The following is a 27,625-nucleotide window of genomic DNA, read 5'->3' as shown; positions in this document are numbered from 1 at the left end:
CTTCATAATTAGGAGTCAGGAGCATCATAAGTGACTTCACTCACCCGTCACAGACTGTTTACCCTTTTGCCCTCGGGTAAAAGGTACAGTAGTCTATGCTGCAACACGGACCGTTTTAGAAGTAGTTTCTACCAGACTGCTATCAGACTTAACAAATTAACTCAAATCTGATGCATATTTTATCTAAGGGTAATTCATGTGCAATATCCTAATATCTTAACATACAATAATGGAGTGTGCAATAACGCAATGTGCAATAATAATCATTATGTGTATAATCACTGATTTTTTTCTGCATGTGCAATACTTAATAACTACTATGTGCAATTGTCGGAATGTGTATATTATTATATTTAACATTGATGTACCTATTTTAATCCTACATATTTGTATATTTTTTCATTACTATTTTATATATACTCTCTATTTTAAATCTGCAGTGTTTTTGGCATGAACCAATGCAGGTAATTTCGCTTTTCCTATACACTTTGGTGTACAGTAAAATGACAATAAAGGTAATCCTGAATTCTTGAAATACATGGCTTGACAAGCTTGCTTTGAAGGAACTCCAGTGGCCCGCACAGAGCCCTGACCTTATGATTTTCAAAATGAATTGGTTGGTTGGTTGAGTTTTATCGCCATTATAAGCTCTGTATTTAGAGCCATCTCTATGGCGTGCCATTTGTATGTTTTAAAACATTCTTATTAAAAAGGATGTTAAAACCTTGAAAGGGGTTTCAGGATACAGAGATATATGTTGTGTACATGTGCATCAAAACTGTAGAGGTTAAAATTACAACAAATGTTTCAATTTAATGCTTTTCAGAAATTTTTAAATCTTAAAATGAGTAGTGTTCCTAAAAATGTCATTTATGTCCGATCCCATCAGGTACAGTTTTCTGTCCTGGGTAAAAATTTTGCATTCACATAGAATATGTTTCATTGTTAGGGTAGTTGAGCAATGAAGGCACTGTTCTCCTTTTAGTAGATGTCCGTGTGTGAGTCTTGAATGTCCTATCTTGCGTCGTGTGAGGGCTACTTGGTCCCCCCTCTTCTGGGTATAGTTCATTCAAAATGAATTGGAATGTCAACTGCATAACAGGCCTTTGCAACCAAAATCAGTTCCTGACAAAACAAAGAGTCTTATGACTGCATTGACTAACTCCTACTATCATACTGTACTACGAATCTTGTAAAAAGCCTTTACAGAAGGAGACTGTTAAAGCTGCAATGGCTGGAAAAGAGGGGGCAACACCTTATATCGCTCATTGCCCAACAAGCTCATGGTCAGGTGTCTGGATACTTTTGGCTGAGTGTAAATTGTTTATTTTTTATTTTATTTATTTATTAGGATTTTAACATCATGTTTTACACACTACGGTTACATTAATGACAGGACGGGTAATTCCTGGTTACACAAGATTCATCAGTTCATGTTTAATGTCAAACACAGTCATGAACAATTTTGTATCTCCAACTTACCTCACTTGCACGTCTTTGACTATGGGAGGAAACCAGAGACATGGGGACAACATGCGAACTTCACACAGAAGGGACCTGAAACACTCCACCTGGGAATCAAACCCAGGACCTTCTTGCTGTGGGGCGACAGTGCTACCCACTGGGCCACCCTCATTTCCAATAGATGATATACAGTATTTTCAAGAGTAAAACATGGTTTTGAACTGGGGGTGTACAAAGTTTTGCATAAGGTTGCATGTAACTAGGTGCTGAGCATAAAAGCCCTATAAAGAATCTGATCCTCTGAAATGAATGCCTGTTGGCAGACCCAACACATTACATGAATACAGGCAAATGCCAGAGCCTGTGAAGTGTGCTGGTGGGTCAAGTCAGCACACTCAATAAGGAAAACTTCCAGATGTTTGACTAATTAAGCACTGGCAACAGTAAGCATGCGCCTTTGCTTTGTGACTACTTATATTATTTTCAGATTTTCTTATGCTACTCAGCATAAGAATATATTATATACTGGAAATATTTCCTTTAAAATGATTATTAAATTGTGTAAACCATTGTGTAGTCATTGAACAAAGTACTGGATTTGTTCATGAATACAGGATTGTGGTAAATGCTCTGATTACTTTTAGCATGGTATATAAAAAGTACAGTATTAAGCATTCACTAATGACTATATGTAAGCGGACAAATGTTTGATCGTAGTGATTGAAACAATGTGGTATTTGCAACCAGTAAAAGACAAATAAAGAATAATAAAAAATGGGGGGGAAAAGACGTTTGAATACTCACCAGTAATCAGGATTCTCCATCTTGTCCAGGAATTCATCTAGCTCGTCCTTGTTCCTGATTGGCTTGAAGATCTTCTTGCCATCCAGGTCATACCCGATGTGGGGGTAATCTTTGTACCATTCCATCGGAATATTGCCCACTGTGTTGCGGATGTCCTGAGAGCACACAGAGAGTGAGATCAGTGTTACAGGTGGGTGCTAACAGACCTGCTCCACAGCCATTATTTCAATCCATTATAGCAGCAGGGTTAATGCAGCCTGTCCGTTTCCCCCAATTCAGACGGTTACACACAAATCATAGGCAATTTACCCCGGCCTCTCTGTTTAAGGTGAGCCGGTCCATCTGAAACAGCTCAAACTCTTTCCTTTTCTTTATTAATATCCACGCCTGGATAAAGCCCTGGAGCAGAACCCAATTCACGAGGCCAGAGGTGGTGAGAAAATAGTTTGCTGACATACACAGGTTTTCTTTCACTAGCTCTCAATTTCGCTCAGTCACTAAGAGTACACAACACAGTTTCTTGAAATAAATAATCCTTTATTTTTTGAAGAAAATGCCACAGTATAATATTGTTTCTTGCAAAATTATTTAAAGAAAACTCAGGCTTTGGTTTAGTACTTTATGAAACATTTAGAAGGCTTAATTTTATTCTGCACAATGTTCCTCAGAATGTTTATTTATTAAAATACAGTTGAGGTTTCGTCACCGGTGTCCACTGATTGAGCCACTCAAAAACAGCTTACATTAGTAACATACTACCACCACCATATTTTACAGTACCGCTGGTGTTGCCTAACTAAGGTGGCTTGTTAGATATACAGTGTATATATATCACCTCCTTGTTGCTACACTCACTGTCCATTTCATCAGCTCCACTTACCATATAGAAGCACTTTGTAGTTCTACAATTACTGACTGTAGTCCATCTGTTTCCCCACATACCTTTTTAGCCTGCTTTCACCCTGTTCTTCAATGGTCAGGACCCCCACAGGACCACCACAGGGCAGGTATTATTTAGGTGGTGGATCATTCTCAGCACTGCAGTGACACTGACATGGTGGTGGTGTGTTAGTGTGTGTTGTGCTGGTATGAGTGGATCAGACACAGTTTTTAAATACCGTGTCCACTCTATTAGACACTCCTACCTAGTTGGTCCACCTTGTAGATGTAAAGTCAGAGACGATCGCTCATCTATTGCTGCTGATTGAGTTGGTCATCTTCTAGACCTTCATCAGTGGTAACAGGACGCTGCCCACGGGGCGCTGTTGGCTGGATATAATTTTGGTTGATGGACTATTCTCAGTCCAGCAGGGACAGCGAGGTGTTTAAAAACTCCAGCAGCGCTGCTGTGTCTGATCCATTCATACCAGCACAACACACACTAACACACCACCACCATGTCAGTGTCACTGCAGTGCTGAGAATGATCCACCACCTAAATAATACCTACTCTGTGGTGGTCCTGGGAGAGTCCTGACCATTGAAGAACAGCATGAAAGGGGGCTAACAAAGCATGCAGAGAAACAGATGGACTACAGTCAGTAATTGTAGAACTACAAAGTGCTTCTATATGGTAAGTGGAGCTGATAAAATGGACAGTGAGTGTAGAAACAAGGAGGTGGTTTTAATGTCAAGATCAAAGCTAGTCCTACAATTACACAATGACCATTGTTCTAAAGAATTTGAAAAAAATATATATACTATACTATTTTTGTAATCCAGGAAATGAAAATCTGACAAATATAGTTCAGGGGGTGAAGACTTTAAGGCAGTGTAATTTTCTCAACCCCGGATAGCTAATAAAGCCAACAGCACTTCAGTCTGAAGTGGTTTCTTTGTTTAAAAAACAAGGCAGAACCACACTCACTTCCTCCAGAGTTTTCAGCCAGCTGAAACGTTTCAGAGGTTGCAAGCAGCACTTTTAAGTGAGGCCAGCACCTGTGAGTGATTTCAATAAAAATACCCCTACCATTTCCAATTAGAAATAAGCAGGCGGCCAGGTCACACTTTCTCCCACAGCTACGAACAGCTGCCGGACCTGTCCACCCTCGAATTCTACAGAGATGCCCTGTTCCCTGATTGGACAAGTGTGAGTAACCGCTAATATGATCGTCCTAAAGGCTTCTTATTGGTGAAATGTACCAAGACTATGCCACAAATCCCATTTTGATGGTGTATTGTTTGACGAACATCTAATATGGTTTAGCAGATTAAAGTGGTTTGACTTGGTAGAACTTGGTAAAACTACCAGCCTCACCAGACAAACCAATCACTTCAGAAAGTTCTACAGTAAGGAAATAAATTTGGAGTCCATATACAGTAGGGAGAAAAAGAGCTATATTCATTTAAATTTTTATACAGTGATCAGGCATAACATTATCACCATCACCAAGTCCTACAACTGTGATGCACTATGTATTCTGACACCTTTCTATCAGAACCAGCATTAACTTCTTCAGCAATTTTAGCTGGATCGGACCACACGGGCCAGCCTTCACTTCCCATGTGCATCAATGAGCCTTGGCCGCCCATAACCCTGTCACCGGTTCCTTCCTTGGACAACTTTTGATAGATAATGACCACTGCAGACCAGGAACACCCCACAAGAGCTGCAGTTTTGGAGAGGCTCTGACCCAGTCGTCTAGCCATCACAATTTGGCCCTTGTCAAACATCAACTTTGAGGATAAAATGTTCACTTGCTGCCTAATATATCCCACCTACTAACAGGTGCCGTGATGAAGAGATGATCAGTGTTATTCACTTCACCTGTCAGTGCTCATGATGTTATGCCTGGTTGGTGTATATTTCAAGTGCATATAACTACTTTAAATATACAGTACACACAACCTATGACAGCAGTTTATAAGCATAAACAAATAAATAACCAGAAGTATGTGGCATGTATGTAATTGTTGAGGTGTTTCAGCCACATCCTTTACAAATAGATATAAAAGATACATTATAATAAAATAAATATTTTATTTATAACATATCTATATAATTGGCAACACTTTGGTGGGAAATGCCGTTTCATGGTATAGCATTACTGTGCTCTGGTGCACAATGTGAGGTCCATAAGTCCATAAGATTTGAGTGTCATGTGGAGGAACTCCAGTTGCTTGACCTTAAATCTACTACACACACCAAATCAAAGCCCATAATTTTGGAATAGGACATCTAGAAGGCCTAAGCTCACAGAAGTGTCTGCATACTTCTGGTCATACAGTATATATTAAGATAGTAAGACAAGGTTGGACTAACTAAGCTTCGTTACTTGGTGCTGACTGAGACTGATCGCTTGCTGGACATTCTGGTTTTAAGCCAGAAACACAGAAGCTGGTGGGCTTCCCAAGAATGTATCCATAAGAAGAGTGACAAACTATTGAATGCCACTGGTCCCAAGGTCAGACAAAAATATGAAGGTGGTTTCAGGAAGGCCATTCGGCATAAAAACAGTGCCAAGGATGGTATGCGGACCAGATCCGCTGCTGCCACCCCTAAATAAAGAACCATCAGGACCACCAATTAATGCTACTTGATTGATTAATGTTTTACATGTAAAAGTTACTTGATTTTAAATGTAGCAAGATTTCCACCTTGCTTAAGAGTAAACAGCTTCACTACAGGTCATCACTCTGAGAAATTAGATGATTAAGGGATTCATCTAAAACCTGGGGTTGCCCATTATTAGATTACTGAAGTGCACGAAACTCTGGTAATCAGAGAAAACCCCCACAAAACCTTGGGGTCAGGAGCCTATGTAGGGGGCATCTGACACGTGAATGGGGCCTCTGGAGATTATTGTGGAGTCCAGGTGGATAAATCAAGCTTTTTGGCATGTCTTACATTTATTAATCATGGTCACTTAGCTAACATGCATTAGTAGTGGTAGTAGTAGTGGGTCACAAATTTTGCTCGAGATCCTTAGTCTCAAGGTCAAAGGGATTAATGTTGGGTCCTTTAAAATGAAGGACAAATGAAGTAATACCAAGTAGATGCTGTAATCCGGATTCCATGCTAGGATGTGTCATCCATAAAACTTTACAGGAGGAGATGAAAAAGAGAGAGCATGAATCAAAGACGCCGCTTCTTTGTCCTTTTACTTGTCTGAAGCCGTAGCTGTGAACATGGCCCCCACATTTTTATGGGCTGCACTCATAAAAGGGCTCACGGAACCCCAGGGAACTTAGTGACCTCCAAATTACTAGGAGGAGGCAGGGTTTACAGTGCTGACCGAGCTGAATTGGTTAAAGGAACGTGGCTTTATTAATCATGGTACACATTTTTTAGAGGTACATTTCCTGATTACGCTTATTATAATGATCCTATGACTATTACTACATGATCATGACAGGCATATGTGAGATGACCAGTATTAGTTTACACTTCTGCTAAAGATTAAGATCAAACTCACGAGGTGGTCAGTAATTTAGAACTGGTGTTCACATCTGGGCTCACTGAGAGGTGCAGCTCAATAATGCTATAAAAGCAGCCCTTGGATAATCATGAACTGACATCATAAGGGGTTGTGAATTGTTGCAATGCTGAAACACCCTCCACTGTCTGCATGTCCTCTTTATCTGTGTTTTATTTCTTAACCAGAACTTATTAAGTCTACGTTAATGTGCTGCATACTATCAGAAGATAGTACACAATTAATAAAAAATAAACAGAGTTTCTTACATTTACTTTGACTTTTATTTGATTGCAGACAGGATGAACCTGAGATATTTCATGTTTTATCTGCTCAACTTCATTTCATTTATTAATAAACATCCATTCCTGCATTTCAGGCCTGCTACACATTCCAAAAAAAGTTGGGACAGTAAAGCATTTACCACTTTGTAATGTTGCCATTCCTTTTCACCACACTTAAAAGTCTTTCAACTGGAGTCCCACAAGGTTACATACTTGGTCCACTTTTGTTTTCCATTTAATTTTGTTTTCTGACGGCAATACATGTTTCCACTGTGTGATGGTCCATCCTAGATGCCTCAGAGCCCAGAGAACATGGTTAACATAAGGCTTCTTTTTTGCACAGTAAAGTTTTAAGTGGAATTTGTGCATGTAACTCTGCTGTATTGTGTACTGTATTGTAGTGCTTGACAAAGGTTTGCCAAAGTAATCCCTCACCCATGTGGTTCTATCAACTATTGTTGAGTGGCGGTTCTGATGCAGCGCCGTCTGAGGGATCAAAGATCATTGGCATTCAGCCCAAGCTCATGTTCTTGGTCTTTACGTACTGAAATTCCTCCTCATTCCTTGAATGGTTTAATGATATTATGCACCGTAGAGGGAGAAATATGCAAATCCCTTCCAATCTTTCTTTGAGGTACATTGTTTTTAAACATATTAATCATTTTCTCATGCATTTGTTGACAAACTAGAGATCCTCTGATCATCTTTTTTCATCACAGTTTCAGCCTTTCCTGGATGCTGCTTTTATACCAAACCATGATTACAATCACCTGTTTGGAATCACATCATTATTTAGTTTTTTCACCTCATTACTAGCCCTAAATTGTCCCCGTCCCAACTTTTTGGGAATCTGTTGCAGTTGAGCAGACAAAACATGAAATATTTTGGGTTCAAACTGTCTGCAATCAAATAAAAATGAAGTAAAATTAAATGTAAGAAATGCATTTTTTAAAGTATTTGCATTTTCCATACTGTCCCAACATTTTCTGATTTGGGGTTGTAAATAAAAAGTCAGTTAAGCAGGTATGTGTGGCAAATGCTGAAAACAAATTCCATCTGATGAAAATGATTAATATCTTTAAAATAATGAGCAAAAACTATTTAAACTGATTAAAGCTACAGGATAACACAAAAACATCAGCAAGTCTTTATACTAAGGTGGTGTGCAGAGGTTAGGTCATGCCCTCTCCGCATGATAAGTTGGCATAATGTGACACTGGCACATGGCAAAGATGTGTTTTGGCAGGCAAATGACAGGATCATCTATCAAGACAGGTCATGAGCCCTTAAAACCTCCCCCAATCCAAACAAGTGAAACCAAAGCGCTGAACTGAAACTTGCCTCTGGTTCGCTCTTTGTGAATCAGTAAGCCGCCTGGGGCTTTGGTCAGAAAGGGTAAAAGAAATAAGCTGGTGATGCTGTCAGAATGGCTGTGAGGTTTGGGGAAGAAAAATCCACATTTATGCTGCCCACTGTCAGGAGAATTGCTCACATTTTCCGCTTGTCTGTACTACTGACCTCCTGAATTCCATGGCTCCTGAGATATTAAGGGGTCTGGAGCATACAAGTCAAGAGAACTGTGATTTGATTTCATACTACCAATGGAAAAAAGGGAAATGGTCAATCAATAAAGTATAACAGCATCAAGACAGAAAAAATCCAATCAATCACCCAGAATGACCTTCAAGATAAGTATCCACTCCGGCTTCGACTTAATAAATCACAGCATTCCTCTGTCTACCTCCTCCAACCTTATAATACCTGGTTCAGCATGGTATTGGATGCCTTCCTACCTGGAAGCTCGCTCTTACCAGGTGTCACAGATGAGATCTACATTCCTGCCAGACAGTCTTTCAACTGGAGTACCACAAAGGTACATACTTGGTCCACTTTTGTTTTGCGTATAATTGGTATAGCCACTTCTTCCATGGCTCCTCTTACTATTTCTATGCTCATGATACTCATCTCATTCAGTCATTCTCTCCTTGAGACACCCAAGACTCACCATGCCTGAAAAGATCTCATTATGGATGTGAGTTTATCATGTGAAGTAAGACAAGTAAATACAGAGCTGAAATATATTCCCTCAATGCCAAGATCTAGTCATTTCTTTCACTGACTCTAAAGCATCCGATGATGTACAAAACCTTGGTGTTGAGCTGAGACGGACATCTAGCTAACCCGACATGATAATGCCGGTCCTTTCGCTACAACATTATACAATTTAATTATTACTCTATATGGAAGTCAATTAGATTATTGACCCTTCATTATTCTTATCATTATAAGGCTAGACTATTCTAGTAATACATTTACCACTTTGTAATGTTACCATTCCTTTTCACCACACTTAAAAGACGTTTTGGCACCGAGGATACCAAGTGATTTAGTATTTCAGCTTTTATTTTGTCCCATTCTTCTTGCAAACACGTCTTAAGATGTGCAACAAAACGGGGTCGTCGTTGTCACACTTTTCCTTTCAAAATTCTCCACACATTCTCTATTGGGGACAGATCAGGAAAAGATCCCTGGAAAAGATGACGTCTTGAAGGCAGCATATGTTGCTCTAATATCTCAATGTACTTTTCTGCATTAATTTTGCCATCACAGAAGTGTAAATGACCTTTGCCAAGGGCACTGACACAGCCCCATACCATGACAGACCCTGGCTTTTGGACTTGTTGCTGATAACAGTCTGGATGGTCCTTTTCGTCTTTGGTCCAAAGCACACGGTGTCCATTTTTTTCTAAAAAAAACCTGGAATGCTGATTCATCTGACCACAAAACATGTTTTCACTGTGTGATGGTCCATCCTAGATGCCTCCGAGCCCAGAGAAGTCAACGCAGCTTCTGGACATGGTTAACATAAGGCTTATTTTTTGCACAGTAAAGTTTTAAGTGGCATTTGTGCATGTAACTCTGTATTGTAGTGCTTGACAAAGGTTTGCTAAAAGTAATCCCTCACCCATGTGGTTATATCAGCTATTGTTGAGTGGTGGTTCTTGATGCAGTGCCGTCTGAGGGATCAAAAATCATGGGCGTTCAGCTTAAGCTTGCACCCTTGGTCTTTACGCACTGAAATTCCTCCTGATTCCTTGAATGGTTTAATGATATTATGCACTGTAGAGGGAGAAATACGCAAATCCCTTCCAATCTTTCTTTGAGGTACATTGTTTTTAAACATTTTAATCAATTTCTCATGCATGTTGACAAACTGGAGATCCTCTGATCATCTTTTCTCATCAAAGACTCAGCCTTTCCTGGATGCTGCTTTTGTACCAAACCATGATTACAATCACCTGTTGACATCACCTGTTTGGAATCACATAATTATTTAGTTTTTTCACCTCATTACTAGCACTAAATTGCCCCCGTCCCAACTTTTTTTTAAATGTGTTGCAGACCTGAAATGCAGGAATGGAGGTATAATAGCAAATGAAAAGTCGAGCAGACAAAACATAAAATATATTGGGTTCAAACTGTCTGCAATCAAATAAAAGTCAAAGTAAATGTAAGGAACACCGCAGGTTTATTTTATTTGCATTTTACATACTGTCCCAACTCTTTCTGATTTGGGGTTGTAAATATATCTCACACTATTTTCTTTTATTTCTTACTCATTCCACAATCTATTTATGAAAGCAGGACATCTCAAAATCCAGACGGCCAGCACAGAAGTCACTGTATCGTTATCAGCAGACACATTTTTACAGTCACATGTTAAACGTAAATGAGAATAGCTATACAGTGACCATATGAGCAGGACAGAAGAATGGGTTATAAAATCTAGCTGAACACGTATATGATCCGAGAATGTACCTCGAAAGGCGAGCTTCCTTGAGAGGACGTGAATAATTCCATATGTGAAAAGAATCACGGACACGGGCTGATGCGCCTGACTAAGAATAAATCCAAAACCACAGTCTGGACAATAAACAAATGCTCATTTTTCCCCCCCAAAAAACCCATTCCCCACTAAGTTTACCTCACGTTAATGGAAAACAATCACTGATTACTCTGACTCAGATGAATGTTAGAACAGGCTGTTTTCTTAAGAACATTAGGATTATATCCCTAATGTCATCCATTATTCTGTCTAAAGCAAAATCCTCTGACAGCTACTTTTTAAAAGGGGGAAACATAACCGGAGGCTGTCTGGATGAGATGAAAATGAAGACTGCTTATTTCAAACTGAATGCAACAACATGTTCAAATTAGCATTTCATCCCAACGTTAAATTCACAGTTAGGCACGTCTCAATGCCATCAACAAACTCAGTCATCAACTCCTTTCAACTTTGTTGTTACACCTACTAGTTAATTAAAAGTGAACTGGTCAATATGTGATAACTATTAAAAATAACATGCTTCTTGTTCCTACACTCGCTGTCCATTTTATCAGCTCCACTTACCATATAGAAGCACTTTGCAGTTCTACAATTACTGACTGTAGTCCATCTGTTTCTCTACATACTGCTGTAGCCTGCTTTCACCCTGTTCTTTAATGGTTAGGACCTCCACAGGACAACTACAGAGCAGCTATTATTTAGGTGGTGGATTATTCTCAGCACTTCTCAGTTTTTAAACACCTCACTGTCACTGCTGGACTGAGAATACTCCACCAACCAAAAATATCCAGCCAACAGCACCTCGTGGGCAGTGTCCTGTGACCACTGATGAAGGTCTAGAAGATGACCAACTCGAACAGCAGCAATAGATGAGCGATCGTCTCTGACTTCACATCTACAAGGCTGACCAACCAGGTAGGAGTGTCTAATAGAGTGGACAGTGAGTGGACACGTGTTTAAAAACTCCAGCAGCGCTGCTGTGTCTGATCCACTCATACCAGCAGAAAACACACTAACACACCACCACCATGTCAGTGTCACTGCAGTGCTGAGAATGATCCACCACCTAAATAAAAGCTGCTCTGTAGTGGTTCTGTGATGGTCCTGACCATTCAAGATCAGGGTGAAAGCAGTATGTAGAGTAACAGATGGACTAGTCAGTAATTGTAGAACTACAAAGTGCTTTTAATGTAAGGTTTGTGTTTAGCTATTAAACATTTTTCATTCGTGTAGTGTTCAGGTGCCTCACGTTTACTGGTTAATTTGCACTTGAGGTGGTCCTAGCAATCCTACGGCAATTCAGTTAGTCAAAATGTCTACACGGGCAGCTGAATTTGGAAAATTCCCAACCAGTTCTGTGGACACACAGGATCATCGCTGAATGCTCTAGGTTTACATTCAATGTAGCAATGTATGAGCATCAATAGAGCGTTTGCACCATAAGGTACACTTGGCCCATTGTCTAATAGATCTCTCATGTACAACAGACATTGCTTAATCCATATTAAGGCATTCTTTAAACTTACTTGATATTTCTTATATCTGCATAAATTAAAGTTGACTAATTAGGCCAGATGACTAAAGTCCTACCCAATTCACAGCCATGAAAATTGTGTTATGGACCGTTTTCATTTGAGTAGCATTTAAGTTCCCTTACGTTTACTGGTTAATTTGCACTATAAGGTGGTCCTAGCAATCCTACAGCAATTCAGTTAGCAATCGCTTAGTTAAAATATCCAAGATGTTGAAGTCTAATGCAGCTAAAAACACTACTCCAGTAACTGAGTTTGGAATCTATCTATCTATCTTTTAACGCCATGTTTACTCCTGTGAGTTACATTCACGGCAGGAAAGGTTTATGTGGGTAAGTGAGTTTGGAAAACACCCAACCAATTCTGTGGACGCAGAGGGGGGTGTCAAAACACAGATGAGAATTTTTGTATTTGAGACAGAAGCCTCGCACCATCGCTGAATGTTCTAGGTTTACATTCAACCGTTACGGTAGCTGTGCTGTGTTTTGTAGCTTCTATTTAGTAGGGTCCAACATATGACCTATTTGTAATTAATTATGGGGCCAGGTTGGGGGCACACTACATTAAGTTATGCATCTAATGTATAATCCTAGCTTTGTAAAGCTCAAGAGACAAGGTTTTATGTTAAGTAAGGTGTGTTTGAGCAGGGAAACTAAGCTGGACACCTGGCCTTCAGGACCACAACAGGTGCCGAGCACTCACCCTGAGCATCATTTGAATGTGGGAGCGGTCATAAGGCCTCAACCCAGTCAGTAACGTGTCAGTGACAAACCTTCCCTCAACCACCATTACAACTCACGTACAGCCCTTTCATTATAAAATCAGGTGCAACAACATAGTGATGCATCTACTGTTCATTCAGAATCCTCCAACCATTCAACGTTCTTCCTAGAAACTTCCTCCTTCCCCAAGAGCTGGAACACAAACCACCAACTTCCTGCCACCAGTTATATGCCGTCACTTAGGAGCACTAGAGTGAAGCTGTTTTTGGCTTGAGAGCTACATTCCCAGCTTCTGGAAGCAAAGTGCAAAAACAAGAACTTCTTGAAAATAGTTTAAAGCTGAAAATATAGCGAGTAAGTATAGCTCAAGAGAGACAGGGCCTCATTGTGGCTTATGCTTTATTTTTACACCGTTTGTGCTCTTCATCCAGCTCTAATTCGGTTTGTATGCGCTGAGCGCTGAGCCATTCACAATTTTCTTTTTAAGGAGGATGGGTTAGCATAGATTGCTAATAGGGACTCAGACAGGCTAGGCAGTCTGCCAATAAAATCCCATTGTACAGAACTTATTGTAGACGTTCAACTCGATTAGGCACCCTTTATTCAATTCAGAATGTTACACATAGATAGTGAGCAATATACACCGATAAGCCATAACATTAAAACCACCTCCTTGTTTCTACAGCTCCACTTACCATATGAAAGCACTTTGTAGTCTACAATTACTGACTGTAGCCCATCTGTATCTCTGCATGTTTTGTTAGCCTCCTTTCATGCTGTTCTTCAATGGTCAGCACTCTCCCAGAACCACTACAGAGCAGGTATTATTCAGGTGGTGAATCATTCTCGACACTGCTGCTGGAGTTTTTAAACACCTCACTGTCACTGCTGGACTGAGAATAGTCCACCAACCACAAATATCCAGCCAACAGCACCCCGTGGGCAGTGTCCTGTGACCACTGATGAAGGTCTAGAAGATGACCAACTCAAACAGCAGCAATAGATGAGCGATCGTCTCTGACTTTACATCTACAAGGTGGACCAAATAGGTAGGAGTGTCTGATAGAGTGGACAGTGAGTGGACACAGTGTTTAGAAACTCCAGCAGCTGTGTCTGATTCACTCATACCAGCACAACACACACTAACACACCACCACCATGTCAGTGTCACTGCAGGGCTAAGGATGATCCACCACCTAAATAATAGCTGCTCTGTGGGGGTCCTGACCATTGAAGAACAGGGTGAAAGCAGGCTAAAAAGTATGTAAAGAAACAGATGGACTACAGTCACAAAGATGAACTACAAAGTGCTTCTATATGGGAAGTGGAGCTGATAAAATTGACAGTGAGTGTAGAAACAAAGAGGTCAAAGTCAAAGTCAAAGTTGCTTTATTGTCAAAACTGCAATATGTACAGGACATACAGAGGATTGAAATTGCGTTACTCTCTGACCCATGGTGCAACATAAAACATTAATTAACAATAACCTAGAATAAAAGAATATAAAATAGAATAAGGATAAACACTCTTTTTAATGTTATGGCTGATCGGTGTAGATCGTACTAGATGAGGGGCTTTGGTGGGTATTTCTATAACGTAACTAAAGAGGAATATAAACAAGTTAGACCAGGTTTATATTTGTAAGAAAAACGCAATACTGACCTGTCATTTTAAATTGCAAAACTAGAATAAATTACAAGTACATCTGAAGTGCAAAGTCACGGCTTCTTAGGTAGATTCTGGCCGGAGGTGGTCCGCCATTGTGGTTCTCTTAGCAGTTTCAGCATGACTAGCATGACTATGCATCCTTCACAAAGAGACGCAAACAGTTTGTTTTATTTAAGTATGCGCTTCCAACTTTGTCGACAGTGACGCAGTCATGCTGAAACAGGAAACGGCCTTTCCACAAAATGTTGCCACAAAAACACAATTTGACGGATTTGGTATGGAGAAATTCCAGTGGCCTGTACAAAGCCCAATCACATGAGAGATGTACGGGATAAACTGGAATGTAAATTTCAAGCCAGGCCTTCATCATGATCTTAAAAATACACTGATCAGCCATCCTTGTTTCTACACTCACTGTTCATTCTATCAGCTCCACTTACCATATAGAAGCACTTTGTAGTTCTACAACTACTGACTGTTGTCCATCTATTTCTCTGCATGCTTTGTTAGCCCCCTTTCATGCTGTTCTTTAATGGTCAGGACCTCCACAGGACCACCACAGAGCAGCTTTTATTTAGGTGGTGGATCATTCTCAGCACTGCAGTGACACTGACATGGTGGTGGTGTGTTAGTGTGTGTTGTGCTGGTATGAGTGGATCAGACACAGCAGCGCTGCTGTAGTTTTAAAATACCGTGTCCACTCAATGTCCACTATTAGACACTCCTACCTAGTTGGTCCACCTTGTAGATGTAAAGTCAGAGACGATCGCTCATCTATTGCTGCTGTTGGAGTTGGTCATCTTCTAGACCTTCATCAGTGGTCACAGGACGCTGCCCACGGGGCACTGTTGGTCGGATGTATTTTTGGTTGGTGGACTATTCTCAGTCCAGCAGTGACGGTGAGGTGTTTAAAAACTCCAGCAGCACTGCTGTGTCTGATCGACTCATACCAGCACACCACCAGCATGTCAGTGTCACTGCAGTGCTGAGAATGATCCACCACCCAAATAATACCTGCTCTGTAGTGGTCCTGGGAGAGTCCTGACCATTGAAGAACAGCATGAAAGGGGGCTAACAAAGCATGCAGAGAAACAGATGGACTACAGTAAGTAATTGTAGAACTACAAAGTGCTTCTATATGGTAAGTGGAGCTGATAAAATGGACAGTGAGTGTAGAAACAAGGAGGTGGTTTTAATGTTATGGCTGATCGGTGTATATAAGCAGATATTCAGCAAGCTCATGGTCAGGTGTCGACAAAATTGTGGCCATATGGGTTATGCCAAAATGCGTCCAAGAGAAATGTGATGAGCCTGTAAACAAGTGTACATGTAGCTTGAGTATGGCAGTCTATACTATAGAAGGCCAATCTAGGCTACATCTCAAATGCTGATCTGGAATATGAGAGAAAGGAAACAGAACGTTGCTCCAAGTTTGCACCACTGATGCTTCCTCTAGGAAAACTACCACCACAGTTCGTTTTTATACTGGACATGCTGTGATCGGATCCCTCTGGACACGTCTGAACATGTCATACATGCATGTATGTATGTTGGACAGACTGACATCCCAAGTCTGTCTGAACTGTTTATTTATTAATCCATCTCTGCTTGCGGTGAGGAACTCGAGTTCGCTTCTGCCAACAGCCTCCAGACCGACCGACCGATGATCATTCTGACGTGATGGATAGACTGGGGAGAATATTTCCTCCTGACAGCTTGTCAAAGTAAACTGGCACAGTAAATTAACACGTTGAAAGTGAACTGCGGTGTGAGCATTAGGAGAAGCGGAGGAATCAGATCCAGACCCTGATAATGCCTTAAACAGCCGGCGGGGGTGTTGTTACGGATGTGAGGTATCCACTGCAAGGTTTGCGGTCTGAGCCTCTGGTCCGTCTATGAGCACTGTGGGCTATTAGGAGGGTGTGGGGGAGATTTTAGACATTTATGGACATGTTTGCTTGCCCAGGAAGATGTTCAGGATGGGGGAATGGATGTGGGGGTAGAACACGGCGTAGGAGAGTGTACATCAACAGCGCATCTTTGTCACCCACACTGATGCACATGTCAGAAGTAGAGAAGAGGACCTTTAGAAAGAGTTTAACTGGGTTGATATCTGATAAGTAAGCGTTGATAAGTAAACGTAAATATGTGGACAACCAGCCTATATATGGGGTGTGTCCGAAAACCTAGTGAGCTCTCTTCATAAACAGCATTTTACATGACCACTTCCTACTTTCGATAGGCTATCTTACATATACACAGATCAGCCATAACATTAAAACCACCTCATTGTTTCTACACTCACTGTCCATTTTATCAGCTCCACTTACCATATAGAAGCACTTTGTAGTTCAACAATTACTGACTGTAGTCCATCTGTTTCTCTGAATGCTTTGTTACCCCCCCTTTCATGCTGTTCTTCAATGGTCAGGACCACCACAGAAGCAGGTATTATTTAGGTGTTGGGTCATTCTCAGCACTGCAGTGACACTGACATGGTGGTGGTGTGTTAGTGTGTGTTGTGCTGGTATGAGTGGATAAGACACAGCAGTGCTCACCTCACTGTCACTGCTGGACTGAGAATAGTCCATCAACCAAAAATATCCAGCCAACAGCGCCCCGTGGGCAGCGTCCTGTGACCACTGATGAAGGTCTAGAAGATGATCAACTCAAACAGCAGCAATAGATGAGAGCTCGTCTCTGACTTTACATCTACAAGGTGGACCAATAGAGTTGACAGTGAGTGGATACAGCATTTAAAAACTCCACGTGCCAGCACAACACACACTAACACACCACCACCATGGCAGTGTCACTGCAGTGCTGAGAATGATCCACCACCTAAATAATACCTGCTCTATGGGGGTCCTGACCATTGAAGAACAGGGTGAAAGAAGGCTAAAAAGGTATGTAGAGAAACAGATGGACTACAGTCAGTAATTGTAGAACTACAAAGTGCTTCGATATGGTAAGTGGAGCTGATAAAATGAACAGTGCGTGTAGAAACAAGGAGGTGGTTTTAATGTTATGGCTGATCAGTGTAAGTTTGATGTCTTATTAGAATTATCCCTACTTAGGCAGCTGCCTAGGTAGGTAGTAGGCTAGGTTTTCAGACAGACCTGGAAAGCATCCAGTTTCACCCCAACCCAAATCCAACCAAACTTGGGGTCCAAGCAGGTGGTCTTAAAATGGCCTAAAATACCACATTTTTCCATCACCACCATCCTTCCATTAGAAGCATGCAGAAGAGACATCACTTTCAGACTTGACAGCATTGGAGATTTAGGTATTTAAATAAATGTGATTTATGAATTCATGTTGGCTATTAACTTTTTTCCAGCAACAGATCAGTTGTGGTGGCATAGGTTGGCAGCGAAGACCGTCTAGCCTAAAGTAGCTCATTTAAAGAGCAGATGAGGGAGACAGGAGCGCTGGTTAAGCAAAGGGATTTATGGAAGTGGTTCCATAGCATACCAACTCGGAGCAAACCGAGCAGACTGCGTCTCTTTTCCGCAACTGCAGTTTGACTTTTCCCTTTAATGGGATCATTTAAAAAACAAATATTTTTTACCCCATTGTGGAATTCAGCTGCTGCCTCACTTTCCACTCATCAGGTCCAAACGGCGTGATGCGCCCGCTGAGGGAATGCGTGCCGACGAGCGGCGTACTTACGTCTGCGTGTGGGGGTTCTGTGAGTGGCAGCAGCACGCCGACCATTACGGACGCTGCTAACAGCTACCATTAACAGTCGGGTGGAAAAATCAGAAACTGGAAAATAACTGGGGAATAATATCCAAAACCACGCAGGCTGAGTACAGAGTTTTAGAAAATAAGAGGTCATGAGCTGACTGAGAATTAACATTTTCAGTCATGTCTTCATTTCATAGTGCTTCGGAATAAAATTTAGCATAGCTTTATGGAAGAACGGAGCGCGCTGTCTTTTTAATATGAGACCACGAGGTCTTCTCCAACTTTAGTGGAATATATAAAGTCACCAAAATCCATTTTTGTTTCCAGTCTGTTTATATGATCATCGTGGTGCAAATGCACCCGAGAGAGAGAAAACACGCCATTAAAAGAGCCGGTTAAAAGAGCACTTTAACAATGGAAAAGTCGGAGTAAGTGCAATTTCAAACCAGAACAAAAGGCAAATCTAATTGCCTCCTCTCCGTCTCTCTGCGTAAGCTCTCATAACTTCGCCTATTTGAAGTTCTGCTTGTAGTGACCTGAGCGGGTTCTGTGTGAGTGAGACGGTGTGAATTGAATACTACTCTGTACGTACGTGTGCTGGGGCCTGCAGTTGGTCCGCGTCTGGCTTAGATTAAGCCGGCTGCGTAGCGCCAGCCTGTAAGCGATACAGAGGCCCGTTTCCTCGGAGCCTGTCCAGACGGAGACACCCCCGCAGCAGCCCACGCGCATGCAGCAGTCGCGGCTCTGAAGGCTGGACGGCGGCGGCGGCTGTGGTCACGCACAGCGCACGCCGGGAGCATAACCCGAGACTGACGGCGCTCTGGCCGGAGGCACGTCCCGCAGCTGGAGATCCATGTCTGTGGAGAGGTGCGGGGCTGAGAAAGAGCTTTCCCCAGGTGGGTAAGGGGGAGGGGGGAGGGGATTGGATGTCGTGCAGCATCGGGGGAAGTAAGAGAAATCTAATGGCTGTCAGCTGGGAACCTCTGGTTCTGCTTTAATGGAAACAAGTGAGTAAACCCCCATGTGACAGGATGATAACAAGCGTTGTCATTTGTTACCAGACACGAGGCTTTATGAGGTAACAAAACGTTCCATCTGAGCAAAGGGCCTCTGTGGTCTCACTTAACCCTAATGAATGTCGTCATATTACGGCCCAGTTCATTTTAAACCTCGGCGACTGTAGAGAGGTTTGCTCTTAACTCTTTAAGAACTATGCTTAAAAGTGGGCATAAAAACATGCCCTTTTAGCATTTTGGGACAAGAAAAAATCTGACTGTGCAATAAGATTATTTTAAATATCCTTAATATAAAATCTGCATAATACAGTGGACCCTTAACTTACTAATTTAATTGGTTCTGAAGGGCTGTTCTTAAATCAAAATGTTCGTTAGTTAAACCTATTTTTCCCATAAGAAATAATGTAAATAGAATTAATCCGTGCCAGACCTCCCAAACCCCCCTTACCCAACCTTTCTAATGTCTTAAATGGTCTTTTTTGTTATAAATACACGTATATTTTCCCTTAATCTTACATTACACTGTAGAATAGATAATACTGTAATAACTAATAATAAACCACAATACACAGTAGTACTGTACATAAAAACCACACATCACATTTCAGTACAGTACGTGTGCTGTACTATACACCATAATACATTTCCTTCTTTTTTTATAAAATGTATCTACCAGAAAAAACAATAACTCTCATATTTCTCTATTATTCCTTTCTTTATTTCAGTAGTATTGTATTTTGTAGGTGTAATTGCACGAAAGAAAGAATACTTTACTCAGCGATTTCCTTCTTCTCTCTCACTCACTGTCCCCTCTGTCTGATACACAGTGACAGCTACTGGCAGGAGTAATTATACAACAACAAATGTAATAGATTCATTTTCTCAGCACTGCGCTTCCTCTGCACCTTCTTTGGGGACATTTTAATATTGAATTTTACAAAATATAAAGAAAACACTGGAAAAACACTGTCCGCTGTCCGAATGTTCGCTCGCTGTATATATATATATATATATATATATACAGTGTATCACAAAAGTGAGTACACCCCTCACATTTCTGCAAATATTTCATTATATCTTTTCATGGGACAACACTATAGACATGAAACTTGGATATAACTTAGAGTAGTCAGTGTACAACTTGTATAGCAGTGTAGATTTACTGTCTTTTGAAAATAACTCAACACACAGCCATTAATGTCTAAATAGCTGGCAACATAAGTGAGTACACCCCACAGTGAACATGTCCAAATTGTGCCCAAATGTGTCGTTGTCCCTCCCTGGTGTCATGTGTCAAGGTCCCAGGTGTAAATGGGGAGCAGGGCTGTTAAATTTGGTGTTTTGGGTACAATTCTCTCATACTGGCCACTGGATATTCAACATGGCACCTCATGGCAAAGAACTCTCTGAGGATGTGAGAAATAGAATTGTTGCTCTCCACAAAGATGGCCTGGGCTATAAGAAGATTGCTAACACCCTGAAACTGAGCTACAGCATGGTGGCCAAGGTCATACAGCGGTTTTCCAGGACAGGTTCCACTCGGAACAGGCTTCGCCAGGGTCGACCAAAGAAGTTGAGTCCACGTGTTCGGCGTCATATCCAGAGGTTGGCTTTAAAAAATAGACACATGAGTGCTGCCAGCATTGCTGCAGAGGCTGAAGACGTGGGAGGTCAGCCTGTCAGTGCTCAGACCATACGCCGCACACTGCATCAACTCGGTCTGCATGGTCGTCATCCCAGAAGGAAGCTGACGCACAAGAAAGCCCGCAAACAGTTTGCTGAAGACAAGCAGTCCAAGAACATGGATTACTGGAATGCCCTGTGGTCTGACGAGACCAAGATAAACTTGTTTGGCTCAGATGGTGTCCAGCATGTGTGGCGGCGCCCTGGTGAGAAGGACCAAGACAACTGTATCTTGCCTACAGTCAAGCAAGGTGGTGGTAGCATCATGGTCTTGGGCTGCATGAGTGTTGCTGGCACTGGGGAGCTGCAGTTCATTGAGGGAAACATGAATTCCAACATGTACTGTGACATTCTGAAACAGAGCATGATCCCCTCCCTTCGAAAACTGGGCCTCATGGCAGTTTTCCAACAGGATAACGACCCCAAACACAACCTCCAAGATGACAACTGCCTTGCTGAGGAAGCTGAAGGTAAAGGTGATGGACTAAACCCAATTGAGCACCTGTGGCGCATCCTCAAGTGGAAGGTGGAGGAGTTCAAGGTGTCTAACATTCACCAGCTCCGTGATGTCATCATGGAGGAGTGGAAGAGGATTCCAGTAGCAACCTGTGCAGCTCTGGTGAATTCCATGCCCGGGAGGGTTAAGGCAGTGCTGGATAATAATGGTGGTCACACAAAATATTGACACTTTGGGCACAATTTGGACATGTTCACTGTGGGGTGTACTCACTTATGTTGCCAGCCATTTAGACATTAATGGCTGTGTGTTGAGTTATTTTTAGAGGACAGTAAATCTACACTGCTATACAAGTTGTACACTGACTACTCTAAGTTATATCCAAGTTTTATTTCTATAGTGTTGTCCCATGAAAAGATATAATAAAATATTTGCAGAAATGTGAGGGGTGTACTCACTTTTGTGATACACTGTATATATACAGTGTATCACAGAAGTGAGTACACCCCTCACATTTCTGCAGATATTTAAGTATATCTTTTCATGGGACAACACTGACAAAATGACACTTTGACACAATGAAAAGTAGTCTGTGTGCAGCTTATATAACAGTGTAAATTTATTCTTCCCTCAAAATAACTCAATATACAGCCATTAATGTCTAAACCACCGGCAACAAAAGTGAGTACACCCCTAAGAGACTACACCCCTAAATGTCCAAATTGAGCACTGCTTGTCATTTTCCCTCCAAAATGTCATGTGATTTGTTAGTGTTACTAGGTCTCAGGTGTGCATAGGGAGCAGGTGTGTTCAATTTAGTAGTACAGCTCTCACACTCTCTCATACTGGTCACTGAAAGTTCCAACATGGCACCTCATGGCAAAGAACTCTCTGAGGATCCTAAAAGACGAATTGTTGCGCTACATGAAGATGGCCAAGGCTACAAGAAGATTGCCAACACCCTGAAACTGGGCTGCAGCACAGTGGCCAAGATCATCCAGCGTTTTAAAAGAGCAGGGTCCACTCAGAACAGACCTCGTGTTGGTCGTCCAAAGAAGCTGAGTGCACGTGCTCAGCGTCACATCCAACTGCTGTCTTTAAAAGATGGGCGCAGGAGTGCTGTCAGCATTGCTGCAGAGATTGAAAAGGTGGGGGGTCAGCCTGTCAGTGCTCAGACCATACGCCGCACACTACATCAAATTGGTCTTCATGGCTGTCACCCCAGAAGGAAGCCTCTTCTGAAGTCTCTACACAAGAAAGCCCGCAAACAGTTTGCTGAAGACATGTCAACAAAGGACATGGATTACTGGAACCATGTCCTATGGTCTGATGAGACCAAGATTCATTTGTTTGGTTCAGATGGTCTCAAGCATGTGTGGCGGCAATCAGGTGAGGAGTACAAAGATAAGTGTGTCATGCCTACAGTCAAGCATGGTGGTGGGAATGCCATGGTCTGGGGCTGCATGAGTGCAGCAGGTGTTGGGGAGTTACATTTCATTGAGGGACACATGAACTCCAATATGTACTGTGAAATACTGAAGCAGAGCATGATCCCCTCCCTCCGGAAACTGGGTCGCAGGGCAGTGTTCCAGCATGATAATGACCCCAAACACACCTCTAAGACGACCACTGCTTTATTGAAGAGGCTGAGGGTAAAGGTGATGGACTGGCCAAGCATGTCTCCAGACCTAAACCCAATAGAACATCTTTGGGGCATCCTCAAGCGGAAGGTGGAGGAGCGCAAAGTCTCGAATATCCGCCAGCTCCGTGATGTCGTCATGGAGGAGTGGAAAAGCATTCCAGTGGCAACCTGTGAAGCTCTGGTAAACTCCATGCCCAGGAGAGTTAAGGCAGTTCTGGGAAATAATGATGGCCACACAAAATATTGACACTTCAAGAACTTTCACTAAGGGGTGTACTCACTTTTGTTGCCGGTGGTTTAGACATTAATGGCTGTATATTGAGTTATTTTGAGGGAAGAATAAATTTACACTGTTATATAAGCTGCACACAGACTACTTTTCATTGTGTCAAAGTGTCATTTTGTCAGTGTTGTCCCATGAAAAGATATACTTAAATATCTGCAGAAATGTGAGGGGTGTACTCACTTTTGTGATACACTGTATATATATATATATATAGAGAGAGAGAGAGAGACGGTTGGAGTCAACATGTTCGTGACGTCACGTGTTTCGCAAATTTCGGTTCGTAATCCGAAATTAGTTTGTAGGTTAAGTTGAAACAGATCGCTCGTAACCCAAAATGTTCATATGGTAAACCGTTCGTAACTTAAGGGTCCACTGTATCAAAAATACCTAGGATACACAGGTTACCATGCTCTCGCACGCGCACACACACAAACCACGTGGGCTCACCATTATCAGTGCATGCCGCTATATTCATTTTCCCCACGTTCATTAAGATCATTCAGGTCTACCTCGTTAATAACTAACAAGTCAGGTCACTCTGGAAAAAAATGAACTAAGTGGCAAAGACGGCTCATGGTTCCGTTGTCTAGAAATGGTACTGTTTCTTTAGGAATGATGCGCAACAGAGTCGAGTTTTGTACAGTAAATATTCAGGGAACATGAAGGAAAACATTTACAAATAAATAGATTATATCCCTAATGGAACCACACACAGATATAGATTTGGTCTTAACTTGAAGAAGAGAAGCTCAGGTAAGCAGCGGTTATGATTTTATGCTGCTGTGGTTGATCTGGGTCGCGGTGCTGCTGTTTACCATGCTCTTTCATTTTGCAATGATAGCAAAGCATTATCAAATACTGAACTTTTCCGGGATTGTTTTGATACTCATTATTTGAAGTAAAATAGACAGCAGAAATGTGATCGTGAGTTTCTGATGGTTTGTTGTAACAATACAAAATATAAACACTGCGAATACAGGCAGTGTCCTGCCACTGTACTTTAAGTTTACATTATATTGTATCGTATCATATATATTGCCACTTCTCAAAGGTATAGACATATTTGTAGTCATATCGCCCAGCCCTAGCTGTTTCTGAATATATGTAAATGATGTGTTTTACAGACCATAGAAAAGGGAGTTTACTGAAACCTCAGACTGCTGATTTGTCTTTGTAATTCTGAGTGCCACATTACATTGGGATGGAATAAAGAAGATAATATTGGTCTTATATTGAAAAGGAGACTCTTGGGTTTACCCAGTGTCATCATTAAGTCAAATTAAGCTATAGTTTACGACGTGATTATTTTACGTTTTTCTGTTTTGTCATACAAGATAATTAAGATAAACTTAAGCAGAATTTGATGCTTCAGAATCAGTAAAATAAACACCATTATAAATGATAATTAAGAAAAAAAAGTATTCAGCTCAGCCTCACCTGGTTCAAGGGGTTAATATGTAAAACATTCTAGTGCTTAAACAAATGTGCATTACCAGCAACACATTCATCTCTAAAAGGTTACGACCTGAAGTGGCAATGTGGATACAATCCATTAAAATATATTTTAATACATTAAATTGTATTTTTTTTAGCTCTAAATATTTTTAGCAAAGTACACATCTTACCAAGCTGTCTTTTTAACGTGATCTTTATTACTAAAATAACAACAGCTACTGAACTGGGAGCACAAACTGTCTCAGGTCAAGGTCCTTCTACCCAGTCTGGATTCTAACAAGTCCAGCAGCAGTGTAAACACGAGGTACAATGTAAAGCTAACCACATGTTAAACCCGAGAGATTTCTAACATTATGCAAATCTAAACATGAAGAGAAACATCTCAGCGAGGTAAATTACCCAGGTGAGATAAGACATTGTATGAACAGCAACACTATACGTACTGAACATTCCCTAGTCCCCTCACAAAGACTGCTGGACAGATTCTGGTGACCTTTGGTGATCATAAAATAATATTTTCCTTAACTGTAGCTTGTTAAATGTAGAGTTGGCCTCTTGCTTGCGTCTAGAGCAGCCTCCACTCTTTTGGGAACATTTTCCACATAAATACAATCAAAACAGCATTTGTAATATTCAGCACTTATGTTGGATGAAAAGTTCCAATTTATGCCCAAGATACCTAATAGAGTTATGGTCAGAGCTGTGTGCAGACCATGTGTTTATGGACCGGGCATTGCGCACAGTGGTACAGTACTGCTGGAACAGGAAATAGCCTTGGCCAAACTGTTGCCACAAAGTTGAAAGCATATCATTTATATCACTGATATACTTATGAGCAATGGATGTTGATGAAACAGCTGAACTTAATAATTCAGTGACCACATACTTTTGGTCACATAGTTTATTTAAAAAGGAAGTATATTATATACACTATATTGCCAAAAGTATTCACTCCTCTGCCTTCACACACATATGAACTTGAGTGACTCCCGTTCTTAATCCATAGGGTTTAACATGATGTCGGCCCTCTCTTTGCAACTACAACAGCTTCAACTCTTCTGGAAAGGCTTTCTACAAGGTTTAGGAGTGTGTTTATGGGAATTTTTGACCATTCATCCAGAAGCGCATTTGTGAGGTCAGGCACTGAGGCCTGGCTCGCAGTCTCCGCTCTAATTCATCCCAAAGGTGTTCTATCGGGTTGAGGTCAGGACTCTGTGCAGGCAACTCACTCATCCATGTCTTTATGGACCTTGCTTTGTGCGCTGGAGCGCAGTCATGTTGGAACAGGAAGGAACCATCCTTAAACTGTATTTGGTAGTGAGCTATATTTAGTAGTGAGCTATATTTAGTAGTGAGGAAATTTCACGACTGGACTTGTTGCGTGGTACCACGCTGGAATTCACTGAGCTCCTGAGAGCGACCCATTCTTTCACAAACGTTTGTAGAAGCAGTCTGCATGCCAAGGTGCTTGGTTTTATACACATGTGGCCATGGAAGTGATTGGAACACCTGAATTGAATGATTTGGATGGGTGAGTGAATATTTTTGGCAATGCAGTATAGGGCAGCTGTAGCCTAGTGGTTGAAGTACTGGTCTAGTAATCAGAAGGTTGCCTCACCACTGCCAGTTTGCCGCTGTTGGGCCCTTGAGCAAGGCCCTTAACCCCCAATTGCTTAAACAGTGTACGGTCACAGTACTGTAAGTCAGACCAGGCCACCTTCTTCCATTGCTCTGTGGTCCACGTGCCCATTGTTGGCGCTTTCGGCGGTGGACAGGGGTCAGCATGGGCACCCTGACTGGTCTGTGGCTATGCAGCCCCATACACAACAAATTGTGATGTTTTTTGACACCTTTCTATCAGAACCAGCATTAACTTCTTCAGCAATCTGAGCTACAGTAGCTCGTCTGTTGGATCAGACCAACGGGTCAGCCTTCACTCCCTACGTGCATCAATGAGCCTTGGCCGCCCTTGACCCTGTCGCCGGTTCACCACTGTTCCTTCCTTGGATCACTTTTGATAGATACTGACCACTGCAGATTTGGAACACCCCACAAGAGCTGCAGTTTTGGAGATGCTCTGATCCAGTCGTCTAGCCATCACAATTTGGCCCTTGTCGAACTTGCTCAAATCCTTACGCTTGCTCATTTTACCTTATATCTATACATATATAAATAAACACATTGGACTGGAATATTCAAAAGCCACTTTAACAAAGCATCACAAACTTTCAAAAAAAGTTTAAGACTTCCATCTCTGGAACGGCTCAGGGTATAAGACCCCCTTGTTAATTGAAATCTGATTTTCACTTCAGCATTCTAAACATAAATCTGCAACTTCTTATCACATAAAAATGTCAATAAAAAGCAGATCCGAGTCGATCATGCGAAACCCACAGACAACTTAAACGCTTTAGTCTGTTTAGAGAATTACTCTGGAAAATGAATGGTAAAGCAATTCAGACTAAAACTGGTTTTATAACAAAAGAAATAAATAAATACTTGAATTTCTCTAAAGTATATACAATCCTGTACGATATGACATGGAAAAACAATCTGTTCACTGTGTTAAAAAGCTTAATGATTTTCTGCTGCTAATAAAGAGTCAATATTGCTTTTCATTAGGATCAAGTTAAGAAGTCCTTTCCCAATTACACTCGTAT

At 41.4% G+C, this 27,625-nt stretch overlaps 1 protein-coding gene across 1 annotated transcript in view; it reads right to left on the bottom strand.

The window, feature by feature from the left end:
• Positions 1-27,625, bottom strand: part of bop1 (BOP1 ribosomal biogenesis factor) — a 123,371-nt gene that overhangs the window by 44,866 nt on the left and 50,880 nt on the right. Inside the window, exon 4 of the mRNA XM_062990275.1 lies at positions 2,269-2,423. Coding sequence (XP_062846345.1) covers positions 2,269-2,423 — 155 coding nt within the window. The remainder of the gene's footprint in view (positions 1-2,268; positions 2,424-27,625) is intronic.

Source organism: Trichomycterus rosablanca, chromosome 2, assembly GCF_030014385.1.
Source record: "Trichomycterus rosablanca isolate fTriRos1 chromosome 2, fTriRos1.hap1, whole genome shotgun sequence".
Lineage (NCBI taxonomy): Eukaryota > Metazoa > Chordata > Actinopteri > Siluriformes > Trichomycteridae > Trichomycterus > Trichomycterus rosablanca.
Note: the sequence above shows the minus strand (reverse complement) of the source record. Positions and strands in the feature narration are given on the sequence as shown.